The following is a 25505-nucleotide window of genomic DNA, read 5'->3' on the forward strand; positions in this document are numbered from 1 at the left end:
ACACCTGGGAAGTTCTTAAAAATACAAGTGGTCCCACTGTACCCCTGAGGAGCTTTTCTTCATCCGTTCTGAGGGGGGAGCTCCTGCGGCATGGAGTTATAAAAACTCCAGGTGATTTTAATAAGCAGCCATGGTTGAGGACCACTAGCCTGATGGAAAGAGAGCTGAGCTACAATCAGGAGACTTGGCATTCCAGTGCTAATTCTGGGAACTTGGGTAAATCACCTAGTGCATTTGAGTTTCCTCTGTTAAACGGTGGTATTAATAATGGCTTCTGTACCTGACAGATATTATTACAGTGCGGTGAAACACTATACTTGAAGGTTCTTTGGAATGAAGTACTACACAGATTGTAGTAATTGAGGCTTACATGTAATGGCTACTGTAAAGTGGTAGGCCTAATTTGGCCCCTAGTCTTTCATTCTCAGCAGAAAGATGCTAGATGTCTGAGACAGAAAAGCATCTTGGGCTTTTTGGCTGGTCCCAGGGTATAACATGATTCTTAAAGCTTGCACTGCGTTTTTATGTGGACCAGATAGCTGATACCTCTGGGTGTCAGGAAACAGAAAGTGAAGGGACAGGTTGAGCTGCTCCAAGTTGGTGATTAAAAACAAAATTGCAAGTTCATGTAACTAATAGCAGGTTTCTGATACCTTCACAGGAACATGGTGGGCAGTGGCGGAACTGCTTTTATGATTTGACTCTTCCCACTACTCTCTTCCAGTACTTTTCTTTTGTGTCACTTCTGTCTCTGCTGTCCCTAGTGTTCAAGCTTCATAAACGCCCGTAGACTGGATGAGGACAGAAGAAAAAGGGTCCCTAAAGACAAATATACTCGTTACTGGCTCCCCAGCATGACCCAAACCTCAGGAACTCGCCTGGGAGGAGTGAGACTTAGGATCCACAGCATTACCACCAGGGTGTTGGTCTAGGTACAGCTGGAGTCATTGCCTGTTTCCAAGCAAAATTATGTAACACCTCTTCAGGGTTTTAAAGCCTCTCAACTATATATTTGACTGCAGGTTCTTGAGCATTTTGTTTTGCCTGATTCTGCACTGGGAGTGCTTAAAATAGATCATGCTTATCTCTGAAGACTGTGATTAATGTGTGATTGGATTTGTTTTCCAGAGCAAATTAACTTGGTGCGATACCCTACTTTTCAGATTTGGAAAGGAGAAGTGAACCTTTCCGATCCAGGGCAGAAGATAAAAGATAATTTGTCTGAATTTGAGCTCACATCTCATATTGAGGGAATTTATGTCAGTATGGTTAGCAAATAACCTGAAAGCCAGAAAGAAAGAAAAAAGTATGCAGTTAATATCAACAAACAATAGAAAGAAATTACTTTGAGCAGTACTGATTTTTAATTGTCACCAATTTTTTTTCTTTGTTTCTAATAACTCTCTCTGTTCATTTCTTAAAGTCACTCAGCTAACACTAAGCACCTGCTCTGTTCCAGGTAGTGTCCTGAGGGATGGGAATATGAAGCTAGAGGAAGGTTCTGGCCTCATGCACCTTACAGGGAACTGGAGCCTGGGAATAAGTAGTTACACAACTGCGAGATGAGGGCTGTGATACAAGGACGGTTTTACAGACCACTAACAAAGAATACTTAGCTGAGCAAGGGGAGACCACAGAGGCCTTCCTAGAGCACTTAGCATTTAAGCACAGAGCAAGAGTAGAAGGGGAATAGCCAAGTGAGAGAGAAGGACGTCCTAAGTAGAAGGGACATCATATGGTAACTGTCCAGAGATTCAAGTTATGGTCTGAGAAAATTCCCTGAGAAGAACCCATTTTTTCCCTTTTCCTCAAGCATGAGATCATTAAGGAAGGTGGGATGGTGGGGAAAAGGTACCACCAGGGAGAAAGGTGTTGATTCCTCATTTATCACTCATCCTTCTCCATTCTTGAATTTTTTATTTAGCTAATTATTTATGAAAAAATGTTTAATAAAGCTTAAATAAAAATGGAAAATATGTATTGATACAGGAGGAAGAAAGGGTGGGAGTCACCCAATTTTTGTTTATAAGCCTAGTTTCTCATTTCCAAGATTATTCCTACTCTTAACTATGGGAATATCCTCTTTCTGGGTCAGAGCTGAAACGCTCTTGCTTGATTTTTCATCACTACAATCCTGACCTCTAGTGGGCATGCAGAAAAATATCCAAAAATCCAAACATCCTTTTACCGGTTGCTCCACCAAATTCCACTATTTAGCCATCCTAAAAGATTGAATTTTTAAGAGGCTTAAAATATGAGAAACAGAACAAAGTAAAAGACTTTGGTAATATCTTAAAATATTCTTTCATAAAGAACCTATATTTTAGAGCAACCAGCATTTGCTTTTTTTATATTTGCATGGTAATTACGTCACTTTCTTTGGAAAAAAAAAACATATTACTTTATAGATTGTAGAAGTGAGAAGCTTATTAAAGAAAAGCCAGCAGAGTTTGGTTGTGGTTAATAGTTATGTATAACAAAATACATCAAAACTTGCTTTAAAAATGGTGGTTTTTTTTAAAAAAAAGACATGTTGGTATTATGTAGTCTCCTGATGGCATGCACTGAGAAAAGAATAGCGTTACTTTTGTGATATTTGTGCCAAAATACATAATGTGAATTTAACTATAAGAAGATATCACACAAGTAAAATGTAAGTACATTGTACAAAGTAACTGCCCAGCACTATTGAAAAATGTCAAGGCCATTGAAAGAGAAAGACTGAAAACTGTCCCAGATAAAGGAGATATGCACCTAAATTCAAAGTATGATCCAGCTTTATCTTGGACCAGAAAAAAGACAGTGAGATGTTTAATTTTAATGTTGATTTCTTAGTTTTGACCATTGTACTGTTATGTTTAATGTTGACACTTGGTGAAACAGTGAAAGTTGAAAGATATGCAGATATTCTTGGAATTTTTTAATTTTTCTAAATCTAAAATTATTTTCAAAATTCATTTTTAAAAATTAAAAATTTCCATATTTTTTCTCCGTGATCTGGTGGGTGAGATTATTTGGGAAGGGTTCTGCTCTGTGGTTCATTTCTGCCCCAGGAGGCATCGGCTAGACCACTTGCCCAGCTTCCAGGATGACCCTACTCACACGGTCAGCACCTTGGCGGTCCTTGGCTCTTCCTTCTCACCGGTGAAATGGCTGTTGTGCTTTTGGGCCTTATTTCTTGTATGGTAGCTGGCTCCTAAAGGAAGTGATCCAAGAAATCAGACATCGAAGCTGCCAGCCCATACACTGGTGTGACATCACTTCTTTATCTTCTGTCAATCAAAGTTGTAGCATAGGTGCCGGGCTCAGTGGGTAGGATAGAGACCCTAACTCCCAGTGGGAGAATTATCAAAGAATTGTGAACATCTTTAAATCTGTCACAGTCTTACTGGACAAGCATTTGAGATCACATTAGTACAAAGAGTAGGGATTTGTTTTAGTCTGACAAACCTAAATCTACTTCTGGCTTTATCATTTAGTAACTGTGATATCTCTGAGCCTCAGTTTTCTCATCTCTAAAATGGTGACAGTAATACATACGGCATAGAGTTGTTCCTAGGGTTGAGTGAAAAAAAAAACCAAAATACTAGAGATAGTAGGCAATAAAAACACAAACATAATAGTAATTGCTAGCATTTGTCGTATCACTTACCGAAAGCATGATTCCTTTGCTATGTTTTTTGTATGCTTTACCTCTTCCTAGGCTATTGCATTTTGTGTGGTTCAAAAGGGGTGGCACATCGTTTCCTCTGGCTTTGTCTGTGAGCCAGCTCCATTTGTCTTGGCCACTCTGGGTTTGATCATTTCTTACTGCTTTGTTGCTAGGATTTCCATTTCTACATATTCTTTGTTTCCATTTTATTTTAATCTCCAAGGTCCCAGGTGCTGATGTATGTTTGGCACTTTGTGACACTACCTTTCAGCATTTGTTCTCAGGGCTGTCAGCTGTTTTTTGACAGCTTCTCACACAGTCTGTCAGTTCCCTCTGAACCCACGACTGCCTGCTCATCAAAACCAAAATGTTCAGAGTCTTTGTTTCACAGAGTGCTCTACTGTCAGCCTTCATTTTATGCAGGATTGTGGGTGCTCAGTTGTTGGCCTACTCAGGAACACCATGATCTGCTCTTGGAGCAATTATTCAATTTGGGGCAATTACTTATAAATGTTTCTTAAGGCAAAGACACTGCTACACTGTGGCTGAACTTTGAAACAGCAGTATCCAAATCAGTTAAGGAACCAGACACTCAATCAAGGCCGATCTCAATCCATTGTCCTTGGAGGAAGATGGTGACCCTTTCTTTCTACATATTCTGTGAACAGTCAGCTACTTTTTGTTTTTTCAGTATGGAGACTATTTGCTATCTTTCTGCTTTGCTCTTAAAAAGCGCTTTTATTTAAATGTAAGGAATCTCTGTAATCCTTTAGGACCTAGAAAACACATTAAATAGTGCCCCCAAAAGGGATTTATTCATTTATTTGTTGTGTTAGCATTCCATTACTTCAACAAACATCCGAAATAATCAGCGTGGGAAGACAAACATTTAAGGGCCATTTAAGCTCAGTGGTTCTGCTGCCTGCCTCACAAAGGCAAAAGGTTTATCTTTGTTCACAATTTCAGAGGTCTCAGTGATTGCAGTGATTGAACCTGTTGCTTTGGGTGAAGTAGCACATCACGATAGGGGTATGTGGTAGAATAAAACCACTCATCTCATGTGTAGGAAGTGAAAGAGAGAAAGGATGAGATCAGGGTGCCAGCATTCCCTTCGGGCACTTTCTCAGTTGCCTAAAGACTTCCCTCTAGGCGGATCTCCTGAAGGCTCTACCAGTTCCCAGTGGGGAGCAAGCCTCTTGTCACATGGACCTTTGGGACCTAAAAGATCTAAAATACAGCATTCACTTGGTCATTAGGCCATCTGCCCTAACATGGTTTAGTGCTGACTTTTAGGGTTAGAGTGTTTAGGTTAAACTCTTGGATCTGTACTTATTAGCTTTGTGACCTTAGAAAATTTGCATAGATTTCTATAAATCGAAATTGCATGCTGTGTAAAACGGAGTTTAGGGTTGTGAGATGAAGTAAGAATATATTTCTAATTTAGTTAACTCAGATCCTGCACACATACAAAATACTCCATGGATATTTGTTCTTATTTTGCACTTGTATTATAAATGCCTAGAAATTAGACTTTAGTCTATAAATAAATGGCCATAACAAAATAGAGTTATTTTTCACCTAGTAGTTGTCAACTCTTTCAGACTTTAAGTCCTACCAAGTACACTTATTTACCCATTAATAACAACTTGCTAGAGATTACATGTTCCTGAAAAGGGGAAGCATCTTGGACAAGCTTGACATTTTTTCTTTAAAAAATATATTTCACGGTGGAGTGATGGCACATGCCTGTAATCTTGGTCCTCTGAGAGGCTGAGGCAGGAGAATTGCAAGTTCAAGCCTAGACTGGATAACATAATAATGTAGGAGACCCTGTCTCAAAATTTTAAATCTAGAGATTACATGTTCCTGAAAAGGGGAAGCATCTTGGACAAGCTTGACATTTTTTCTTTAAAAAATATATTTCACGGTGGAGTGATGGCACATGCCTGTAATCTTGGTCCTCTGAGAGGCTGAGGCAGGAGAATTGCAAGTTCAAGCCTAGACTGGATAACATAATAATGTAGGAGACCCTGTCTCAAAATTTTAAATATATATATATTCAGCTCAACTAGGAAAGGGTTAAATCATGGAAGTGTCTATAGAAAATAACGTGAAAATGGAAACTAGATAAATGGTAGCTTATGAAAATTTAAGATTGCTACCGCGGCTCATCAAATAAGTACCCTCTGTGTACATTGCACCAAACTGTTTGGTGTAAACGTCACCAGCTAGACATCGGGATATTGGAGGGGGACCCTTGCCTGCTACTGAGTAAATGTGGAGTGCCAGGGGCTGATCGGACAGAACCTTGGGTACCTAATTGTGTGGATGAGGAATAAAGAGAAACAGAAATAATATTTTCAGCTTTAATTGAGTTTATTGGTACATTTTAGGGATACAGTACAGTTACATTCATCATTGGGATCTTGAACCTCTACATGACAAGTCTTGGTTCTCATCTTTTCCCCTTGTCCCTGCCCTCCCTTCACCCCCTCCTCCCCTCCCCATCTACAAACACTTTATTTCCATCTTTTCATTATCTCACATTTTTTTCTTTTCCCTTATTACCCTTCCCCTACCCATCCCACCTTCCCTACACCTTTGGCTCCTTTATTCCCATTTCACAATGTCAGTAATCTTATTAGGATCTTATGTATTATTGCAGTTTATTCACAGCAGAGAAACTATTTGGTATTTACACATGTGTGACTTATTTATTTCTTAGGAGTATATCTTCCATATGTATACATTTTCCTATGAATGAATCTATTTTCTCGGTGTTTATGGCTGAGTAATATTCCATTTTATAGAAAAAACACATCTTTTTATCCAGTTTCCCACTGATGGGCAGATGGGCTGTTTCCAAGTTTTAGCTATTACAAACTGTGCCGCTATAAACATGGGTGCGCATACATCACTGTGATATGATTTTTTAGTTCTCTTGGAAAGATACCCAGCAGAGGGATGGCTGGGTGAAATGGAACCTCTAGTCCAAGCTCTTTGAGGTATCTCCATATTGATTTCCATAGTGGTTGCACCAGTATGCACTCCCACCAACAATGGAGAAGGGTTCCTTTCTCCCCACAGCCCCACCAGCATTTGTTATTGTGTGATTTCTTGATAGCAGCTATTCTTTGTGGGGTGAGGTGGGATCTCAGTGTTGTTTTCATCTGCATCTCTTGAATGACCAGTGATGTGGAACATTTTTTCATATATTTACTTGCTGCTTTTACTTCTTTGTCTGAGAAATGTCTGTTCATTTCAGATGCCCATTTTTGAATCAGTTCTTTATATTTGGGGGGGCTGATTGTTTTGAGTTCTTTATGTATTCTAGATAATAGTCCTTTGTCTGAGGAGCAGCTGGTAAAAATTTTTTCCCACATTGTAGATTGTCTCTTAGTTCTGCTAATGGTTTCTTTTGAAGTACAGAAGCTTTTTAGTAAGATGAGATCCCAGTTGTTGATTCTATCTGCTAGTTCCCGTGCTACTGAGGATTTGTTCATAAAGTCTTTTCCTATGCCAATGTCTTCCAGAGTTCTGCCTAACTTATCTTCCAGCAAGTTTAGTGTTTCTGTTTTAATATTTAGATCTTTAATCCACTCGGATTTTAATTTAGTGCATGGTGAAAGATAATGGTCCAGTTTTAATCTGTGGCAGGTTGAAATCCAGTTTTTCCAACACCATTTATTAAAGAGGCTATCTTTCCTCCACTGAGAATGGTCAGCTCCTTTGTCAAAGATGAGGTAGCTGAGAACATCTGGATTTTGTGTCTTCCAATCTGTTCCACTGATCCTCAGGTCTGTTTCTTTGCCAGTACCATGCTGTTTTTATCACAGTGGCTTTGTAGTATAGTTTCAAATTGGGAATTGTTATACCCGCTGCCATGTGTCTGTTGCCTAGGATGGCTTTTGCTATTCTAGGTCTCTTATGGTTCCAGATGAATTTTTGGATTCTTTTTTCTAGTTCTGTGAAATATAGTATTGGAATTTCAATTGGCATTGCATTGAATCTGTATAGCAGTTTTGGTAGTATGGCCATTTTCACTATGTTGATTCTTCCTACCCAGGAGCAGGGGATGTCTTTCCATTTTTTAATGTCCTCTTCAATGTCTTTTTTCAGAGTGCTATAGTTTTCAGTGTAGAGATCTTTTGCTTTTTTTGTTAGATTGATTCCTAAATACTTCAGTTTTTTGGATGCTGTTGTGAAGGGAATTGTTTCCCTAATTTCTCTCGCAGTGAGCCTGTTATTTGTGTACAAGAAGGCTATTGAATTTTGGGTGTTCATCTTGTATTCAGCTACACTATTGAATCTGTCAATTAAGTCTAGAAGTCTTTTGGTGGAGTTTTATGGGTCTTCAATGTAGAGTATCATATCATCAGCAAATAATGACATTTTAACTTCTTCCTTTCCTATCTTTATTGCTTTAATTTCTTTCTCTTGTCTAATTTCTGTGGCTAATGTTTCCAGAACTATATTGAAGAGGAGTGGTGATAGTGGACATCCTTGTCTTGTTCCTGATTTTAACATGAAGGTTTTCAGCTTTTGGTCATTTAATATGATGTTGGCTGTTGGTTTTTCATAGATAGCCTTTACTAAATTGAGATAGATACCATCCATTCCAATTTTTTGCAGGGTTTTTATCATGAATGGGTGTGGAATTTTGTCAAATGCTTTTTCTGCATCTATTGAGAAGATCATATGGTTTTTGTTCTTTACTTTGTTAATATAATGTGTTACATTTATTGACTTATGTATGTTGAACCTCCCTTGCATCCTTGGAATAAATCTAACTTGGTCAGGATGTATGATCTTCTTGATAATCCTCTGTATTCTGTTTGCTAGTATCTTATTAAGGATTTTTGCATCTATATTCATTAAGGAGATTGGACTGTAGTTGTCTTTTTTAGTTGCGTCTTTTCTTGGTTTGGGAATCAAAGTGATACTTGCTTCCAGGAATAAATTTGGAAGTATAGCTTCCCTTTCAATGTCTTTGAAAAGTATGAAGAGTAATGGCAGTAGTTCTTCTCTAAATGTCTTGTAAAATTCAGCAGTGAATCCATCAAGGCCTGGGCTTTTCTTTGTTGGTAAATTTTTAATTACATTTTCAATTTCAGTGACTGTAATTGGGGTGTTTAAAATGTTTTTATCTTCTTTGTTCAACTTTGGTTATTCATAAGTATCTAAAAATCTGTCCATTTCTTCTGTGTTTTCCATTTTATTGGAGTACAGGTTCTCAAAGTAGGTATTAATGATCCTCTGGATTTCTATTGAATCTATTGTGACTTTGCCTTTTTCATCCTGATTGCATGGATCGGAGCCTTTTCTTTCCTTTTTTTGATAAGATAGCTAAGGGTTTGTCAAATTTATTTATTCTTTCAAAAAACCAACTCTTTGTTTCATTTATTTTTTGTATCGTTTTCTTAGTTTCTATTGCATTGATTTCTGCTCGAATCTTTATAATTTCCTCTCTTGTTCAAGGAAACAGAAATAATATTCAAAATGGAAGGGAAGACTGGGGATTTAGCTCAGTGGTTCTGCTGCCTGCCTCACAAGCACAAGGTCCTGAAAAAGAAAATGCAAGGGAGACTGGAAGGAGCTTGCCTCTAGTGGAGAAGCTCAGCAATTTCCATGGTTAACCTGCTTTTGTTAGCCAGCAAGAATCACTGGGAGGAGGGAATCTTGAGTCATTTGTGGAACAGTAGTGGTTTAAAAAATATTTTGAAAAATAGGGAACAGATTAAACTTTTACAAAGAGAATGTATGAAAGGGAACAGGTTCTTCCCTATTCCCAAGTTAATAAGGAACTAGCATTCTGTCCTCAGTAGATATTGTCCTGCCAGGGGAGCACTGTAATTATGAGCATTCCCACACACAGCCAGAAAGCTACAACTTTTCAAAGATACACAACTTTCTGTATGTTTTTCTGATTCCCAAAGCTGGTCACATTGGCCTGAGGACTGTGGGGCCTAGTCACACAATCTGGCCCCCAGTAATTTCTCACAGAATCTGGTCCCCAACAGTTTAACTTAGGGTTACATATTTTGAAAAATGAGAATTGTAGTACACATTATGAATCAGTGAGATTTTACTATTGCTGTGAAAGCCAGGAGGGTAGGGGAATGTTTGACAAGGAGGTCAGGAATTAATGACAGCAAAGCTGGTTGAATATGCAATAAAGTGAAAAGATTGGGAAGGAGAAGAGGAGTGGGAAACTTGCTCAAGAGAAAGGTCTAGAGTACCATGAAGAGTACAGAACCAGAGACAGAGGGACCTGCAGTTTGAGCATTGACTGAAAAAACAAGAATCAGAGACCTGTCGGATTTACTTCTGATCATAGATTAATAAGCATGTAGCAGGGTAATAGGTATTTATTTTGTCCTGCAAATTTTGGCAGGTAGGTATCAGCTAGTGATTGAAATCCTAAATTTAGATTTGCTCAACTATAACCCAATTATAAACAATTTTTACTTAATTGTATATTGATCTACAGTAGTCTTTCTTTTTATGATGTTAAATATGATAACTAGTCTAAAATCGTCATTTAGTATGGTGATATGTCAATTTGGTTTTACCTCCTGTCTTAATTACACTTCTTGCTGCCTTTGCTTTCTTAAAGAATTAGCTGAATAATGCAAGCTCAAATATTTGGTTGGTTTATTATATTTTATACAACCAAATATTTTTGTTTATTATTTATTCTTTCTGCTTTTGTATCATATTTTTGGTGGCTGAATATGAAAGTTTATATCAGCAAATCATAACAGGAATACACTCTATGTATCTAGTCCTAATTATCACTTCTGATTTTGGAGACAGAAAGTGTATGATATATTAGAAATTCTTTGCCTTTGGTATCAGTACCTTTGGTATTATAACCAGAAGGCAAATGGGTTATATTTGTGATCAAGATGAAGAGGGAATATCGAATAGAGCCTAGACTTATGGGAGATGTCAACTCATACTTGAAAACCTTCTTCTCGTGTGTGATGACTTTCATGATAAGGAAGCAGCCCAGCACCTTTCATAGTAGGCTTATTTCTGATTTCTTTTGTCTTGAACAGAAAGGATTCCCTATTCTCTTGACTTTAATAGCTCAACATCTCCTCAGAGTCATTGGGCTAAGGCCGGAGTTAAGACCTTGGCTCAAATATGGCTGCTCCAAATGCTGCTTAGTTTATTTATTACTAATGATACAATTCTGTGGTTTTCAGGGAAGAAAAGGAGAAGAAAATCTGGCACATAGCCCCTAACTGCCACCTGTGGTTGTAGAAATAATTCTTGAAAGCCAGCAGTAAAGCAAAACATTAAGAACAATTCTGGAATTCCTCTGTGATGCTTAAACTCCTCCTATACCACCATCTGCTCATTAGGAGCACATTCTTGTTTGATTTTTGTCTGCTCCTGATAGTTGGACTGCAACACCTAAATATCCAGACTGGGATCAGGAATTTCAATTAATAATTTTTGATTTCAGCATCATTTTGCTTTCTTGAGCAAGAAACTTGACTTTCATAAACATTGGACACAGGCAAATAACCCAGAAATATATAGAAGAAAAAATGATTCATTGTAAAAAAAAGTAATTTTATATGACTATTAACAACATGTATGTAAAACTTTAATAAGCATCTTAAAGTACCTTTTTTAAAAATCTCATTTAATTAGTATTGTTTGTGAAGATGAAAGCAATTAGGAATTTTATTAAAGATTTATGGAAGACTTTGAAAAATAATAAAAGTGATGTGAAGGAGTTGACTTTTGCTCTCTTTTTTTCTATTTCAGGGATTGAACATTATATTTCATGTAGCCTTGGCTCTCCTAAAGGTAAGTAAGTCTGGTTTTATTTTAAATTGTTAAACTACCTTACCTCTTTGCTTTCAGAACTGAAATAATTCAACATACATAGCTTTTGTCTTATCCTAGGTCCTTGCATATAGAAAAGGTCATTTTTCTGAGAAACTCTGGTCTTCTCTCTCCCTCCTATCCTTTTTTATTGTATTTATTTGGAATTTGGCTTTTTATAACCTATTTAATCTTGATACCATAGCATTTGTACCAGCAACATAGCTTTCATTCATATGAGTTGGATAAGAGAAAAAGTTAAAACCTATTTTCTGTCAAAATGAAGCCGCTTTTTTTTTTTCTTAAAATACGTCTTACCATAATAACATCCCTGGAGGCACCTAAACATATAATTGAATTATTAAAAAGCTTCTATAATACACTGACTAAAAAAGAAACTGCTACATTTCAATTTGCAGTTCTTTTTCTGATAGCTGGAAATTTATAAGATACTTTAGAATTTAATTATAATTACCTTGTGGGATTTTATACCAACATATCACTATAGTTTTAACAGTGTGGGAACAGCAAGGCATTTGCTATAGAGTTGCTAAAAATAACCCAATCAAAGAAGACACTGTGTTACTAAAAGTGATAATTACCTGGTTTATAAAAAGACACAGGCTTACCCTTTCCCGGTATAATGTAATGGTTAAAATCTCGGACACTGGACTCAGACAGATTTGATTTTAATTTTTATTAGGGTATTATTAATGAATACTGGTTGTACAGATTAACTGGTTTCTCTGTGATGCTTCTGTATATGCAGGTATCATGTTTTGGTCATGCCCACGCTCCCTTCTGCCCTCTTTCACCGTCCCTTCACTTTCCCCGCTCCTGGATCATTTTCTTCCCTACGTATTCCTCTTATCCTTTCAAGTCTTCTTTGTATACGTGTGTGCTTCAGTTCCCAGATGCAAGAGACAATATGTGGCACTTACATCATGTCTGACTTATTTCTCTTAACATGATAATTGCTAAGTTCATCAGTTTTTCTGCATAATGATATAATTTCATTTTTCTTTATGGCTGAATAATACTCCACTGTATTATTGTAAAGAATATGTTCTTCATCATCTGTTGATGGGAACATGTTTGATTCCATATATTGGCTGTTGTGAATAGTGCTACAGTAAACTGTGGACATACAGATATCTTTTCTGTCTGCTTACTTCATTTCCTTTGTTTAAATACCCAGGAATGTAAGTGGATCATACGGTAGTTCTTTTTTTAGTTTTCTGAGGAAGCTCCATACTGTTTTCGTTAGTAGCTATATTAAGTTACATTCCCACCAACAGTCTATCAGGATTATTTTTCTCCACATCGTCAACCAGAACATTTTTTTTTCAAATAATAGCCATTCTGACAGGGATGAGATGGAATCTCAATGTAGTTTTTTGTTGTTGTTGTTGTTTGTGGGGTTTTTTTGTTTGTTTTTTGTTTTGGGTTTTTTTTTCGGTACTGGGGATCAAATTCAGGACCTTGCACTTGCGAGGCAGGTGGCAGAACCACTGAGCTAAATCCCCGGCCCTCAGGTAGTTTTTATTTCATTTTGCCAGATAGCTGAAGATACTGAACATTTTTTTCATATATTTATTGGTCATTTATACTTCTTTGGAAGTGTCAGTTTAGATCATTTGCCCGATGTTAAGTTTTTTAAGTTCTTTATATAATCTAGATATTAATCCTCTCAGGTGAATAGCTAGCAAAGTTTTTTTCTACTCTGTAGGCTGTCTCTTCACTCTGCTTATTGTTTTCTTTGCTGTGCAAAAGCTTTTTAATTTGATATAATTCTGTTCTTCGATTTTTGCTTTATTTCCTGGGTTATTGGAATCCTATTCACGAAATTGTTGCCTATACCAGTATCTTGAAGAATTTCCCCTACATTTTCTTCTAATAATTTCAGTTTTGTGTCTAATTTTTAAGTTGATTTTTATACAAAGAAGATATTTGGTTCTAATTTAAGCCCTACTATGTGACTCTGGGAAAATTAGCCTAAGTGCTGGAGTTTTGAAATAATAGTAAAAAATTAATATACAGGGCCAGAGATTTAGCTCAGTGGTTCCAGTGCCTCATTCACAAGTACAAGGACCCAAGTTCAATTCCTGGTACCAAAAAAAAAAAAAAAGGCATTGTTATAATTAAAGTTATGCATAAAATTTCTTAATATGGCATTTAGAGCCATTTTACTGTCCAATAAATGTTAGCTATCACTATTTTGATTACTCATGTCTTTCACAAGTCACCTCAGAATGTGTTTTCAGGTTCCCCTTCATTGTGCCCAGTCTCTCAGTTGTCCTGGAAGGGCCTCTTGATATCAGCAGAGAACCTTGATAATCAACATACCTTGTCTCTCAACAAAGGCATAAAATACTCTGAAACTCAAGAAGCAAATAACTGTTCCTTGTCACTGTTAAACATTTGCTTTTTGTGAAGTTAATAAAATGCACTTGATTTAGTAAATCACTTTGTGATTAAATATGAATAATTCATGTTCCACAGTCATTATAGAAGTCAGAAAAACATTTAAGATGTTTTAATAAAATTTATCTTTTCATGAAATCATGTATCCTGACCTTAATTTTTTTCTTGTCATTAAAACTAAGAGCAAAAACTAGCCAGGTACAGTGCCATACGGTTATATTCCCAGCTACTTCTAGAGAGTGAGGCTGGATGATTCAAAGTTCCAAGACCAGCCTTGAACAACTTAGGCCCTGTCTCAAGGAAGAGCAAAAAGGCTGGGATGTAGCTGAGTGATAAAGTGCTTCTGGGTTTAATCTCCAGTACTGCAAAAACTACAAAAAACAAACAAAAACAAAACAAAACAAATGTGTTTAAACATGCCCTTTTTTTTTTTGTCACATGCATGTGTTATTCTTTTTTTTTGCTTTTTCTTGTTGTTGTTTTTTTGAGACAGGGTCTCACTATGTAGTTGAGACTGAACTGGAACTCACTATGTAGCCGAGGCTGGTCTTGAACTCACAGCGATCTCCCTGCCTCAGCCTCCTGAGTGCTGGTATTACAGGTTTGCGCCACCACGCCTGGCCTTATGTTTTATTCTTTGAAGAGCAGTTCTGAAACATCACATTAAGGCCGAAAAAATGTTTGAGGTAAACAGTTTCATGGGGATGAGTTATAACACATGTAGTGCTTATTCATTCTAAGGAATCCTGATCTTGGAGCTTAAGATGTAGCAGCTGGCAGTAGCGCCCATGTTTCTCAGAGCTGGTCGTTATGTTTCTCCTCTTTGCATAGACTTCTCATTAGCTGCCTTCTGCTTCTGTTGCATGATCTCAGAGTCCCTCTGCTTTCTTTGAGAAGTAGTCAAGCTATCCTCTCTTCTGTTTCCCTTGCTAATTTCTTGGGTTTTCTTCATATTTTTTGTCGGGCAAGCTCTCTTTGATTGCCATGGGCCATGCTGACCACTGGCGGAGCCTAGAGAGCGACAGCCTCCTGTGCTGGTATTACAGGTTTGCGCCACCACGCCTGGCCTTATGTTTTATTCTTTGAAGAGCAGTTCTGAAACATCACATTAAGGCCGAAAAAATGTTTGAGGTAAACAGTTTCATGGGGATGAGTTATAACACATGTAGTGCTTATTCATTCTAAGGAATCCTGATCTTGGAGCTTAAGATGTAGCAGCTGGCAGTAGCGCCCATGTTTCTCAGAGCTGGTCGTTATGTTTCTCCTCTTTGCATAGACTTCTCATTAGCTGCCTTCTGCTTCTGTTGCATGATCTCAGAGTCCCTCTGCTTTCTTTGAGAAGTAGTCAAGCTATCCTCTCTTCTGTTTCCCTTGCTAATTTCTTGGGTTTTCTTCATATTTTTTGTCGGGCAAGCTCTCTTTGATTGCCATGGGCCATGCTGACCACTGGCGGAGCCTAGAGAGCGACTCAGACAAGTAATAGCCCGTTTGGGCCCTTGGCGGGGCGATGCCTCCTAAACATGCCCTTTTAATTGGGCTAAGATTTTTAGAATGTCTAAGCAGTGAATGCATTATGTAACTCAGATTACAGAAATACTAAGTTACAACTAAGTATAAGAAAATCCAAAAAAGGGCCAGGGATTTAGCTCAGTGGCTCGGTGGCCTGCCTTCAAGCACAAGGACCCAAGTTCAATCCCCGGTACCCCCCCCAAATCCAAAAAGTTCTGATATTTTTCTTATTTCTAATTTTCTTTTAAACTCTCACATATTGCATCTATCCCAAAAAGCCTTTCTTCATGTTTTGGGTAATCTATATACTGGTGAAAATGTTGGTTAATGTCTTCTTGACTGGAATGTTGATTTCTTTTGGGCCATGCTAACCCACAGATGGCCTGGACAGAGGACATTCTTTGGCCTCTGGGCAGAAAGTCTGTTTATGTCTTCTTTAACAATATATCCACAGTCTTCAAACATTATCTTGGAGACTTTGACTAGTTAGAGAAGGTAGATGAGCAGCTTTCTTACCACTAGTGGCCTATATTTGTATACATACCTTGTGTGTATCCTGAAATTTCATGCACAGCTAAACTGAAGTTTTTATTCAATGATAAAAAACAAAATAACACCCAAACAAAAATAACAGTGACTAACAGTTTCTAATTAGTGTGTCAGATAAAATAATGCATATTTGTTTATATATATATATATATATATATATATATACATACACACACACACACACACACACATATGTATATTTAAAAAAAACCTTTGGGCACGCTTAAAGTACTTCTGAACCTAGCCTAAATAATTTTTAGTAGAGCTGTGGAGAAAATTTTGTTTGTTTGTTTGTTTTGGGTTTTTTATATTGTTTCGTTTTTTGAGACAGGGTCTTGCTGTGTAGTTCAGGTTGGCCTTGAACTCACAGCCTCCAGAGTGCTGGGATTACAGGTGTGCAGCACTATGCCTGGAAAGTTGCAGAGAGACTTTAGATTTCTCTGAATTAGAAGTATTTCTTGTGATAAGGGGAACTAACCTTTCTTGACTGTTTACTCTGGTAAGTGCCAGCACGGGCAGTTACCCTGTTGATCTTAAGGAGATGAAGGCCCAAGATTGCCTTAAGTTTTTGCCGGGATTTATAATTTTTCAAAATAGCACAGATATGGGATGAATGTCTCTGTTGTTCATTGTGGTTTGATGTCACCTGTCTAAATGAGACCTACTTTTTTCTGTGGTAGAAATATCTTATTAAGCAGCTAGAAGGCTTTTTAGCTAAAAGAATGGTTCACCAAGTAGGTAGCATCATCAAATTATTTAATATCCGGTAGATATACTGTATCTTCCCCAAATCTAATCTATTTATCAAGCATTCAGGAGTCATAGTGCAATACAGTTAAAAACAATCAGTCAAAACTGATCTTACCCATTTCATGTTGGGCAGAGAACTTTTTCTATGTTCTTTGCTTTCTGACTGGTTAAAAGCAAATAACAATGTTTTTCTTCTTCCCTCCCTAAGTATTATATACTTATTAACATTACAGAGATTAAGAAAGCCCAGGTCGGGCTTTAGCTCAGTGGTTTGGTGCCTGCCTTTCAAAAGCAAAGACCCAAGTTCAATCCCCAGTACCAAAAAAAAAAGCCCACAAATAATCTCCATAGATAACCATTATAAAAATTTGGCATAAAAACTTCCCGCCAAGCTGATTGAAGTAGTGCATACCTGTAATTCCAGGTACTCTGGAGGCAGAGGCAAAAGAATAAAAAGTTTAAGGATTGTCTGGGCCTTACTAAGCCTCTGTCTCAGAACAAAAATTAAAAAGTTACGTAGCTCAGTGTCACGAGAATTTCCTAACATATGTGAGACCCTCGGTTCAATTCCCAGTACTGCAAAAAACAAAAACTTTAGTTTTTTAGTTTGGCTTTAGTCTATGAATATATAAGCAGGTATTACCTATTTGTATACAAGTATATGTGTGTATTTTTTAAAATCTGATTTTTAGGGGTATAGAGAAGATAAAGACATAGATATGAAATCCAGTGAAAAGGGATAAAAATACGTTTTTTTTTTTCTTTACAGAAATGCTGTAGAACAGTAACTCATTTTCATTTAGTACCATATCATGAATATCTTTCCATGCCATCACACACATATAGCAGTTAAAAGCATGTGGACACTGAGCCAGACTACTTAACTTCAAATACCATCTCCAATAACTTATTCAGTGATCTTAGGTAAAGAATAGTTTCTCCATTTTTGAAATGGGGATATTGGTAATACTCATCTTATAGGATTATTATGGTTTAATAAGTTAATATAATTGGTATCCAGAACTCAGTAAGTACCACAGTGTACAGTGTACCCAGGAGCTATTATGTAGACATAGAATTTCTTCATTCCTTTTAATTACTGTTCCTTTATCCTATTGTATGTACCATAATTAACAAATTTTATATTTCACTTTTGTAATCGTTTGTTTCCAGACTTACCTGTTAAATGAAGTTGTAACAAATATCCTTAAACTTCCGCATTTAATATCTTTTAGGTAAATGTCTAAAATGGAATTGCTGGATCAAACTGCATTCACATTTTAATTTCTGTTGCATATTACAAAATTGCTCTCTACCGGCAATATGGAAATGTGTTTTTCCCATACTCTTGAAAAAAAGAATTTCTCAGTACAGGTTTTTATTTTATGTGGACATGGAAATAACATTGTAACACAGAGGAGTTGAAAAAGTAATTATGGAAGTAATTTGCTTCATTGTAAATGAATAAAACTGTTTTTGAAGAGTCTGTTAGTTCCTTTGTTAGAAATGCCAATTGATCCTGGCTAATTTTTAAGAGTGGGCTGCTTGTTAGCTTGGAAGGGCTTTGTATATTATGCAAAGGTAGTGAAGCGTATCTTTGATGGTTTGTAGTTTTTCAGACCCTCTCCTCAGTGTATTCCTTACCATTCCATCAGAGCTTTTTAAATGAAGTCACTAGTAAAATCTAATGGACATCTTTCTGTTTTTATCTTACTTGATTCCTGAACAGCTGACAAAATGTATAATGACAATACTTTGTGCTTTTTTTTTTTCTTCGTTGTTTGAAAACATCTTCCCTTGACTTCCCTTGGCTCTTTTTTTGTCTTATATTTTATTTCCCTCTATGTTGCTTCTCATTTTTCTTTGCTCACTCTTGCTTTTTTCTTAGCTATTAATTTGGAGTTCCACAGAGCTCCAGCCCCTGGGAATTTGCTTTATGTATCTTTCTTGCTAATCCTGTTTATTCCCCTGATTTTGTCTATAAATGTTCACTCTTATCTTTATACTTAGTTCAGACCCAAATGTTTGGCTGTAGTTTCACAGGTACATCAAATCCTTGTCAAAACTGAGCAGATGTGCTCTCCAAAAAGGACTTCTCCAGTTACCTCTACTTCAATAAAGGCTCTACCCCACTGCTCTAGCCAGAAACCTACAAGTTATCCTTTATCTCTTACTATTTCACATCTCCTAATCATCTGGCCTTATGGATTCTACTTCTTGAGAATTTACCGAACTAACTTTTCTCCAACTCCCACTTTGATAGTTTAGACTCTGAAACTGTCTCGCCTGGATGACTGCAGTGACCTCCTGCATTAACAAATGTTGAACATGTATAGTGTCAAGTACCATTCTAGGCATTGTAGGTAAAGTAGTGATCAGCAAAGACCCTACTTTCATGAGTTTAAATTTATTTCTACATGTTTGTTGTTGCTGTTGTAAATGGCATTATTTTCTTCTTTTTTGTTTCTTAATCACTAATATATAAAAATACAACTGCTTTGCCTATACTGAACTCATTTTCCTGAACTCATCTTTAGCTGAAGTATCAGTGTGTTAGTGGGAAGGGGTGGGTCCTAAGAATATTTTTTTTTTGCATGCAAGATATGTCATTTTATAGAAAAAACTTTAGCTCTTCCTTTCTAATCTGGGTGACTTTATTTTTTTCTCTTGCCTCACTGCCCTAACTAAAACCTCTGGTACAATGTTAAATGGAGGTGACAGGAACAAACATCCTCATCTTGTGTCTAATCTCATTTACTTTCTTTCAGAAAAGATTGTTCCTTATAAGTCCATTTCTGAGTTTCCACTCCCACTGTCACCACCATCTCCTTGCTCCATGTTCAGTAACACTTTTATCATAATAGAGAAATAAATGCTGTATATTCACAGTCCCTTCTAAGAGTGTTCCCTCAGTGATACAAAGGCTCCCCATTAAAGATTCCCTACTTCCCAGTAGCACCACTTGGGACCAAGCCTTTAACACATAGGCCTGTGGCCAAGAGGGAACATTTGAGATACAAACAATAGCATTTCTTCCCCTGTCTCCAAAGATTTATATCTATCTCACAATGAAAAACACATTTAGTCTGTCCCTAAGAGTCTCTCAGGTCTTAAAAGATCCAGCATTGTTCTAAAGTCCAAGTCCAAAGTCTTCTCTGAGACTCAAGGCAAACAAAGCTGTCAACCCTTGTAAGAATCAAAAAGAAAGTTACATACTTCCAAGGTATAGTGATAGGACAGGCAGAGCTAAACAGCCCTTTTCCAAAAGGGTAGAATAGGAAAATAATGACAAATCGGCCCAAAGGAAGACCAAAACCTAGCAGAATGAACTTTACATTTTAAGTCCCTGTGTTCAACATTTGGGATATACAGGGTGAGATGTAGGTTTCCGTGAACTTGGGCAGCCCTGCTCCTTTAGCATTGCTGGTTATAGCCCACGTAGTGCTTTCCTGGACTAGCTTTGTTCTTTTCCTCTAACTTCCCTTGGAAAGCATTGCTCAGTGCTGGCACCCTTTCCCTCCTGGAGTGACCATGTCAGTGGTTGGTGTCGGAGACTTATCGTGTAACATTCTTGGCCTCCCAGGCATTACTTTGAAATCTCAGTGGAAGCCTCTATGACCCCCATAGCTCTTAAATTCTGCATGCTTGCAAAACCAACATTACCTAGATGATGCCAAGGTCTGCCGGCAGTGTGAGCTATACCTGGACATACTTGAATTATGGTTGCACTAGCTTCTGAAGTACCTTTCCAGCTTAACATGAGAGGTGAAAGAAAGAATGAGGAAGAGAGGATGGGACCAGAGTCCCACACTCCTTCAAGGGCATACCCACAATGATCTACAGACCTCACACTTAAAAGTATTACTGCCGCCTATTAGTGCCTCTGTGGGAACCAAGCTTTAACATATGGGCCTTTTGGGGACATTCAAGACCAAACCATGATAATAAAACACAATTCAAGTTGATTGTGGCAGAAGGTGGCCTTGGAATGCTGCCGAAGGCTGACACAGGCCCACATAGGACCCATGTTGGACATCAGATGTTCAGCTTCCTGTGGTATACTGAAGAGTAGAACTCTCCCACTGTGTATCTTAATTTTACCTAAAGAGATACATACAAGAGCTTTCTTCAAAATTACTGTACCATTAATAAACAAAAGAAAAGAATATTCATAGAGAAGAATTATAGGGTATTCAGTGCAAAAAATGTATGATGTGGTGTTATGCATGGAGGATTATGAGCATTTTATTGCTTGGTACAAAAGGTTAGATGTAGTATCAAGGAGACTGGGGTATTGTAAAACCTGGTTCAAAATCACCTGTGTTGGAATGATACCTATCCTCAGTAACCTTGGTGAAACTGCATTTGGTAAAGGCATCCTGCATGGATGGGCAACTTTTCGGTGCAGATGATTTGGCATTTCAGCCCACATATTCCTGTCTACCCAAGAACTTTCACCTCGGATTATTCAGTTTTGTTTGAATTCCACTCACTTGTCGGCTTGCTGCTTTGTTTTTGATGTATAAAGTATAAAGCAGATGGTCACTGCCTTTGAAAGATCATGAAAGCTGCACGGCCTGGAAATAAACATGCCTCAGGAGTTACTGCTGCGTGAAGTGTGCAGCAGATGTGAAGAGGAAAGAGTGGGTGTCATCTGCTTTTAACTTCATTTCAAAGTTAGGATGTGTTTTCAGGATTGGCTTTTAGAAGTAAGAACACATTTGTTAAACCCAGCTTTGACAAAAATCCTGCTCTGCTGAAAACTTTCACATAGAATATGGACCCATGTGTACATAAGAATTCTTTCTTCTAGTTCCAAGTGATGTATACATTAGCAGGTTCTGCATTTACAGTAAGAGGATGTCAACTTGATTGCTGGAATACTAACATTCCTGAGTAGGAATTAACACTGTAATTTTAAACACCTTTTAATTATCACCTTGCCTGCAAGGAGTTTGTTAAGATGTGCACTATATATTAACCATGTCCTATTTAAGTTATTAAATTCACAGTATGTGTAACTTGTGCTGTAGGGCCTGCCATATGGCTTCGGAGATTTGAGTAATTATCATATATCTAAAGCCAAAACAATCATTTGATTTACCCAGGTGTGCTGGCACATGCCTGTAATCCCAATTACTTGAAACTGAGGCAGGAGAATCTATCTGCAAGGCCAGACTTAGTGAGACTCTGCCTCAGAATAAATTTAGAAAAAAAAAAGGGCAGAGGATATAGGTCAGTGCTCTAGCACTTGCCTAGCATCTTTGAGACCCTTAGGGTCAATTCCCAGCACCACAAAAGGGGAAAAAAAACTGTTAATGAAGGTTTCTTGGCAATGTTGGTATTTTTAAACTGCTTTAATTGGAAGTAGGAGGTAATTCAGTGCCATAGTGAGTTTGGCTCCTAGATGACCGATGAGATCTGCGAGTGTGTTTCTTGCTGTTTTGTTCTGTTGTTGTTCTTTTTGTCAGTAGACCGGAGCATGAAGCTCTCTTCCCAGTAGCTTGCAGCCTCCTCCCAGGTGCACTGGCTGCTCCTTCAGTGATGCTCACCGTATGTGGCATGTGGCATTTCCTCTACCCAGGAGCCTTCTAGAAGATACATGTTGACCCTCTTCCAGCACCATGCAGCCCCATTTCCTATTTATTGTGTGTACTCATTTTCAATAACTTATTACAAAGTGGTATTTTTAAACAAATCAATATAAGGACTGAAGTAATAACTTAATAAAGTTAATTTGTTTATTTTTGGCACAAAAAAAGACACAGTTCATCCGCTGATAATATTTTCAAATAGACAGAAGAGGAAAATAAGCTCAATAGAGACCCCCCCCAAAAGCACCTGTTCATTTGAAAAAGTTAAAAAAAAAAAAACATCATTTAGCACCAGGTTGATTAGTTAAGTATTCCTATGATTTTTCAAATGGTAATCCTCCCTTCTCTTTGCTGGCCTTGGGAAGAACTTACTCAGGCTGTGGAGGCTCTTCTTGCCCCTCTCCTTGTAAGACCTTGTTTGAATACACAGAGTGGTTAAAGGAGCAGTAGAGACAATGCACCTGGAAAATGGGTTTCAGTTCTTGTTTCTGTGCTTAAAGATAGTGATGTATAGAAAGACTAAAATTAGGAGTGTAATTCCTGCAGTTAACATTCAGGATAGAAATCTAAAGTCCTGAGAAAAAGGAAAACTAACATTCTTCTCAATTTGCAGCGAGTTTCATAGTTTTGTGCCTGCAGGAATCCCTGTTATCCTGCTGGTGGCAGTAAAGCACCACTTCTTGATACACAATTGTAACGATTTGAATTCTGTGACATCAATGTTTCTTTAATTTGGTTTTCTCTACCAACATCATTTGTTATTTGAATTTATTTGTTTTTAACCTTACTCTGCTGTGTCTTCAGTTTGATGATATATTAGTGTTAAGATACTGTCTAGCAGATGCTAGCGTAAACCAACTAAAAGTAGGGCTAGTCTAACTAGTATAGAGTATTCAAAGAATTTTTAAGTTTTAAAGTTCTAGAAATTATGTGTTTCACAAATTAAAGATCTATATCAGAAAAGGTCTATTGTCACAGCACCACACATATATCAAATAACACCTTGAATGTGTTGAAGCAATTTATTTATTTTCCGTGAGAAAGTCCAAAATACCAGGAAGACAAAATAGTTGGAAAAACACTCCATGTTCCAAATAGTAAGTAATATGAACTTAATGTACCCTAAGAAATATGAGGTCATTTGGCAGAGATAAGAACTATAAAATCCAATGTCCTCCTTGCCCTATTTTTGTGAGCAAAGTGAGTACTCAGCATACACTTATTCAAGCTTTTATCCCCTTTACTTAAAATTCTCTCTTATCTTCATCCTCCCTTGCTTAGTACCTGTATTCAACAAAAGTATGTTCTATATTCATTCCAAGGTGAATCCCCCTGCCCCCCGTGTCCTTGGTCCCACCTTTCCTTCCTCCCTTTAGCAGGATGGTTAGCTCACTTGTTCTGCAGACATTCTGAGACTGTTTACTCTTGCCAGCTTCTGCGTTAGCTGTGAGGGAATACAGAGGTGGTTTGATGTCCTAAAATTCTCATGAGTCTCGTGAAGGAGGCATCTAAGTATATAGTTATAATTCAGTATGCTTGGTTCTAGTTTTTTAAAAGCTTTTGGTAGCCAGAGACAGTACCAGTTTCATTCTGGGAGAACAGGGAAGATTTTCCAAAGATGGTAGTTAACCTAAGAATAGAAAATGGTAGGCTTCGTGAGTAACATGCAGTAGTATGTGGAAAAATGGCCAAGGCGAGACCTTTGCCATAGTGCATTGCAGGTAATGCACAAGATGGGTTTCTGAAAGGCCTTAGTTACATTTCTGCTATGAGTTTACTGAGATTTTAATCAAATCATACGTCCTTTCTAACAGTTATTTTCTTTATTTGTAAAATAAAGGGGCAAGAATATGTGGTTTCTAAGTCCCTAAGTTTCTGTCATAGGGACTGCTAATCTGTGTTATATGTATATGTGTGTGTACATGTGATTATATGTAGTCCTGCAATGAGTAAAAATCCTTCTTTTGTCCTCTTCTGGAGACAATATCTAGAGACATTCAGAATTGTCCAGTGTTTGACACCCCATTGCAGGCTTTTCAACAAAACAGCATCTAACAAAACGAACCTGTTAAGAACCTTTGGTAATAGAATTGTTAACCTTTCTCCAAGAAGTTTGAAAAGGTACCAAAATCTGTATGTAGTGTGTTCACAGAGGTCATAGGGTTCACGTTGTGAGATCTACAGTTCTTAAAAGATTCTAAAATGAAGAAACATATCAGCAGGGCCTACAGTGATTCCATGTATGCCAAAGACTATTATTTTAACAGTAATGTGATTACTGTTACTAGTATATTGACTCACTGGTTCAGAAACTTTGCCAGAGTCATGTGGTTAGATAAGTAGCATATTAGAATTATGATGGGACCTTAGTACAGAGCCAATGTTCTTGACCTCTACACACACATGTGCATATGTGTGTGTGTGTGTGTGTATACTTTATGACTATTCTGTGAAGAAGAGATTATCCTGTTTACTACTCAAACCCAGTGGCTCTCATGCAAAAGCCATGCTTTAAAAAAAAACATAGATACATATATACATATATGTGTATATAGCAGGAGATCCTTAAATTATGTGTATAGCAGGAGATCCTTAAATTATAATGAAATCAGCCTCTATTTCACAACTCTGTATCAACATTGTATTGAGTGAAAAGAAAGCACTTTATCCAAGTGGTTTGAACACTGTATATTCAAAGAAAATTGTCTCAATTAAAATATAGTACTGGTTGAATAGGATAGAGGCAGTGCCAGAGAAAACAAGAGCCATTATGTCAACATATAATTGAATTTAGGCTAATGAAAATGAACTCAGTATTCAAAATGACCATAACATTAAAATATTATCTGCTATTGACTGGCTAGAATATTTGATTCCTGAGTTCTGCCAATCCATTGGTCTTTCATTGTCTCTAAGATGTATGAAGTCCTTACTGAAAGACGTTTAATGCTCTAGTGACTCTGCTTTACTTTGACCAGCCACTGTGTGTGAGCTAATTATAGGGAGATATTGTCAGGAGACTTTTATCGAAGGATATTACTGACCAGTAAGTCTTTATGACCATTTTGTCTGTAAGGGGTGCTGATACTGCTTTTCAGCATGAAATGGACTAATTTTTTCATTACAGTGTTGATAGCTTGACGGTTCACTATGAGAATTAATCAATATTATCACAATAGTATAAC

At 37.3% G+C, this 25505-nt stretch overlaps 1 protein-coding gene and 3 pseudogenes across 3 annotated transcripts in view; 2 read left to right on the plus strand and 2 right to left on the minus strand.

Moving 5' to 3' along the window:
• Rabgap1l (RAB GTPase activating protein 1 like) overlaps positions 1 to 25505 on the plus strand; it is a 591762-nt gene that overhangs the window by 397022 nt on the left and 169235 nt on the right. For all 3 annotated transcript variants that reach the window (XM_033762099.1, XM_033762100.1, XM_033762101.1), the window contains one exon: positions 11435 to 11476. In XM_033762099.1, the coding sequence (XP_033617990.1) occupies positions 11435 to 11476 (42 nt within the window). The remainder of the gene's footprint in view (positions 1 to 11434; positions 11477 to 25505) is intronic.
• On the minus strand, positions 14727 to 14911 carry LOC104866393 (annotated as a pseudogene).
• LOC104866394 lies at positions 15172 to 15356 on the minus strand (annotated as a pseudogene).
• Positions 20752 to 21390, plus strand: LOC104866395 (annotated as a pseudogene).

The sequence above is a fragment of the Fukomys damarensis genome, unplaced genomic scaffold, assembly GCF_012274545.1.
Source record: "Fukomys damarensis isolate Sample0158 unplaced genomic scaffold, DMR_v1.0_HiC HiC_scaffold_11, whole genome shotgun sequence".
Taxonomy (NCBI): Eukaryota; Metazoa; Chordata; class Mammalia; order Rodentia; family Bathyergidae; genus Fukomys; species Fukomys damarensis.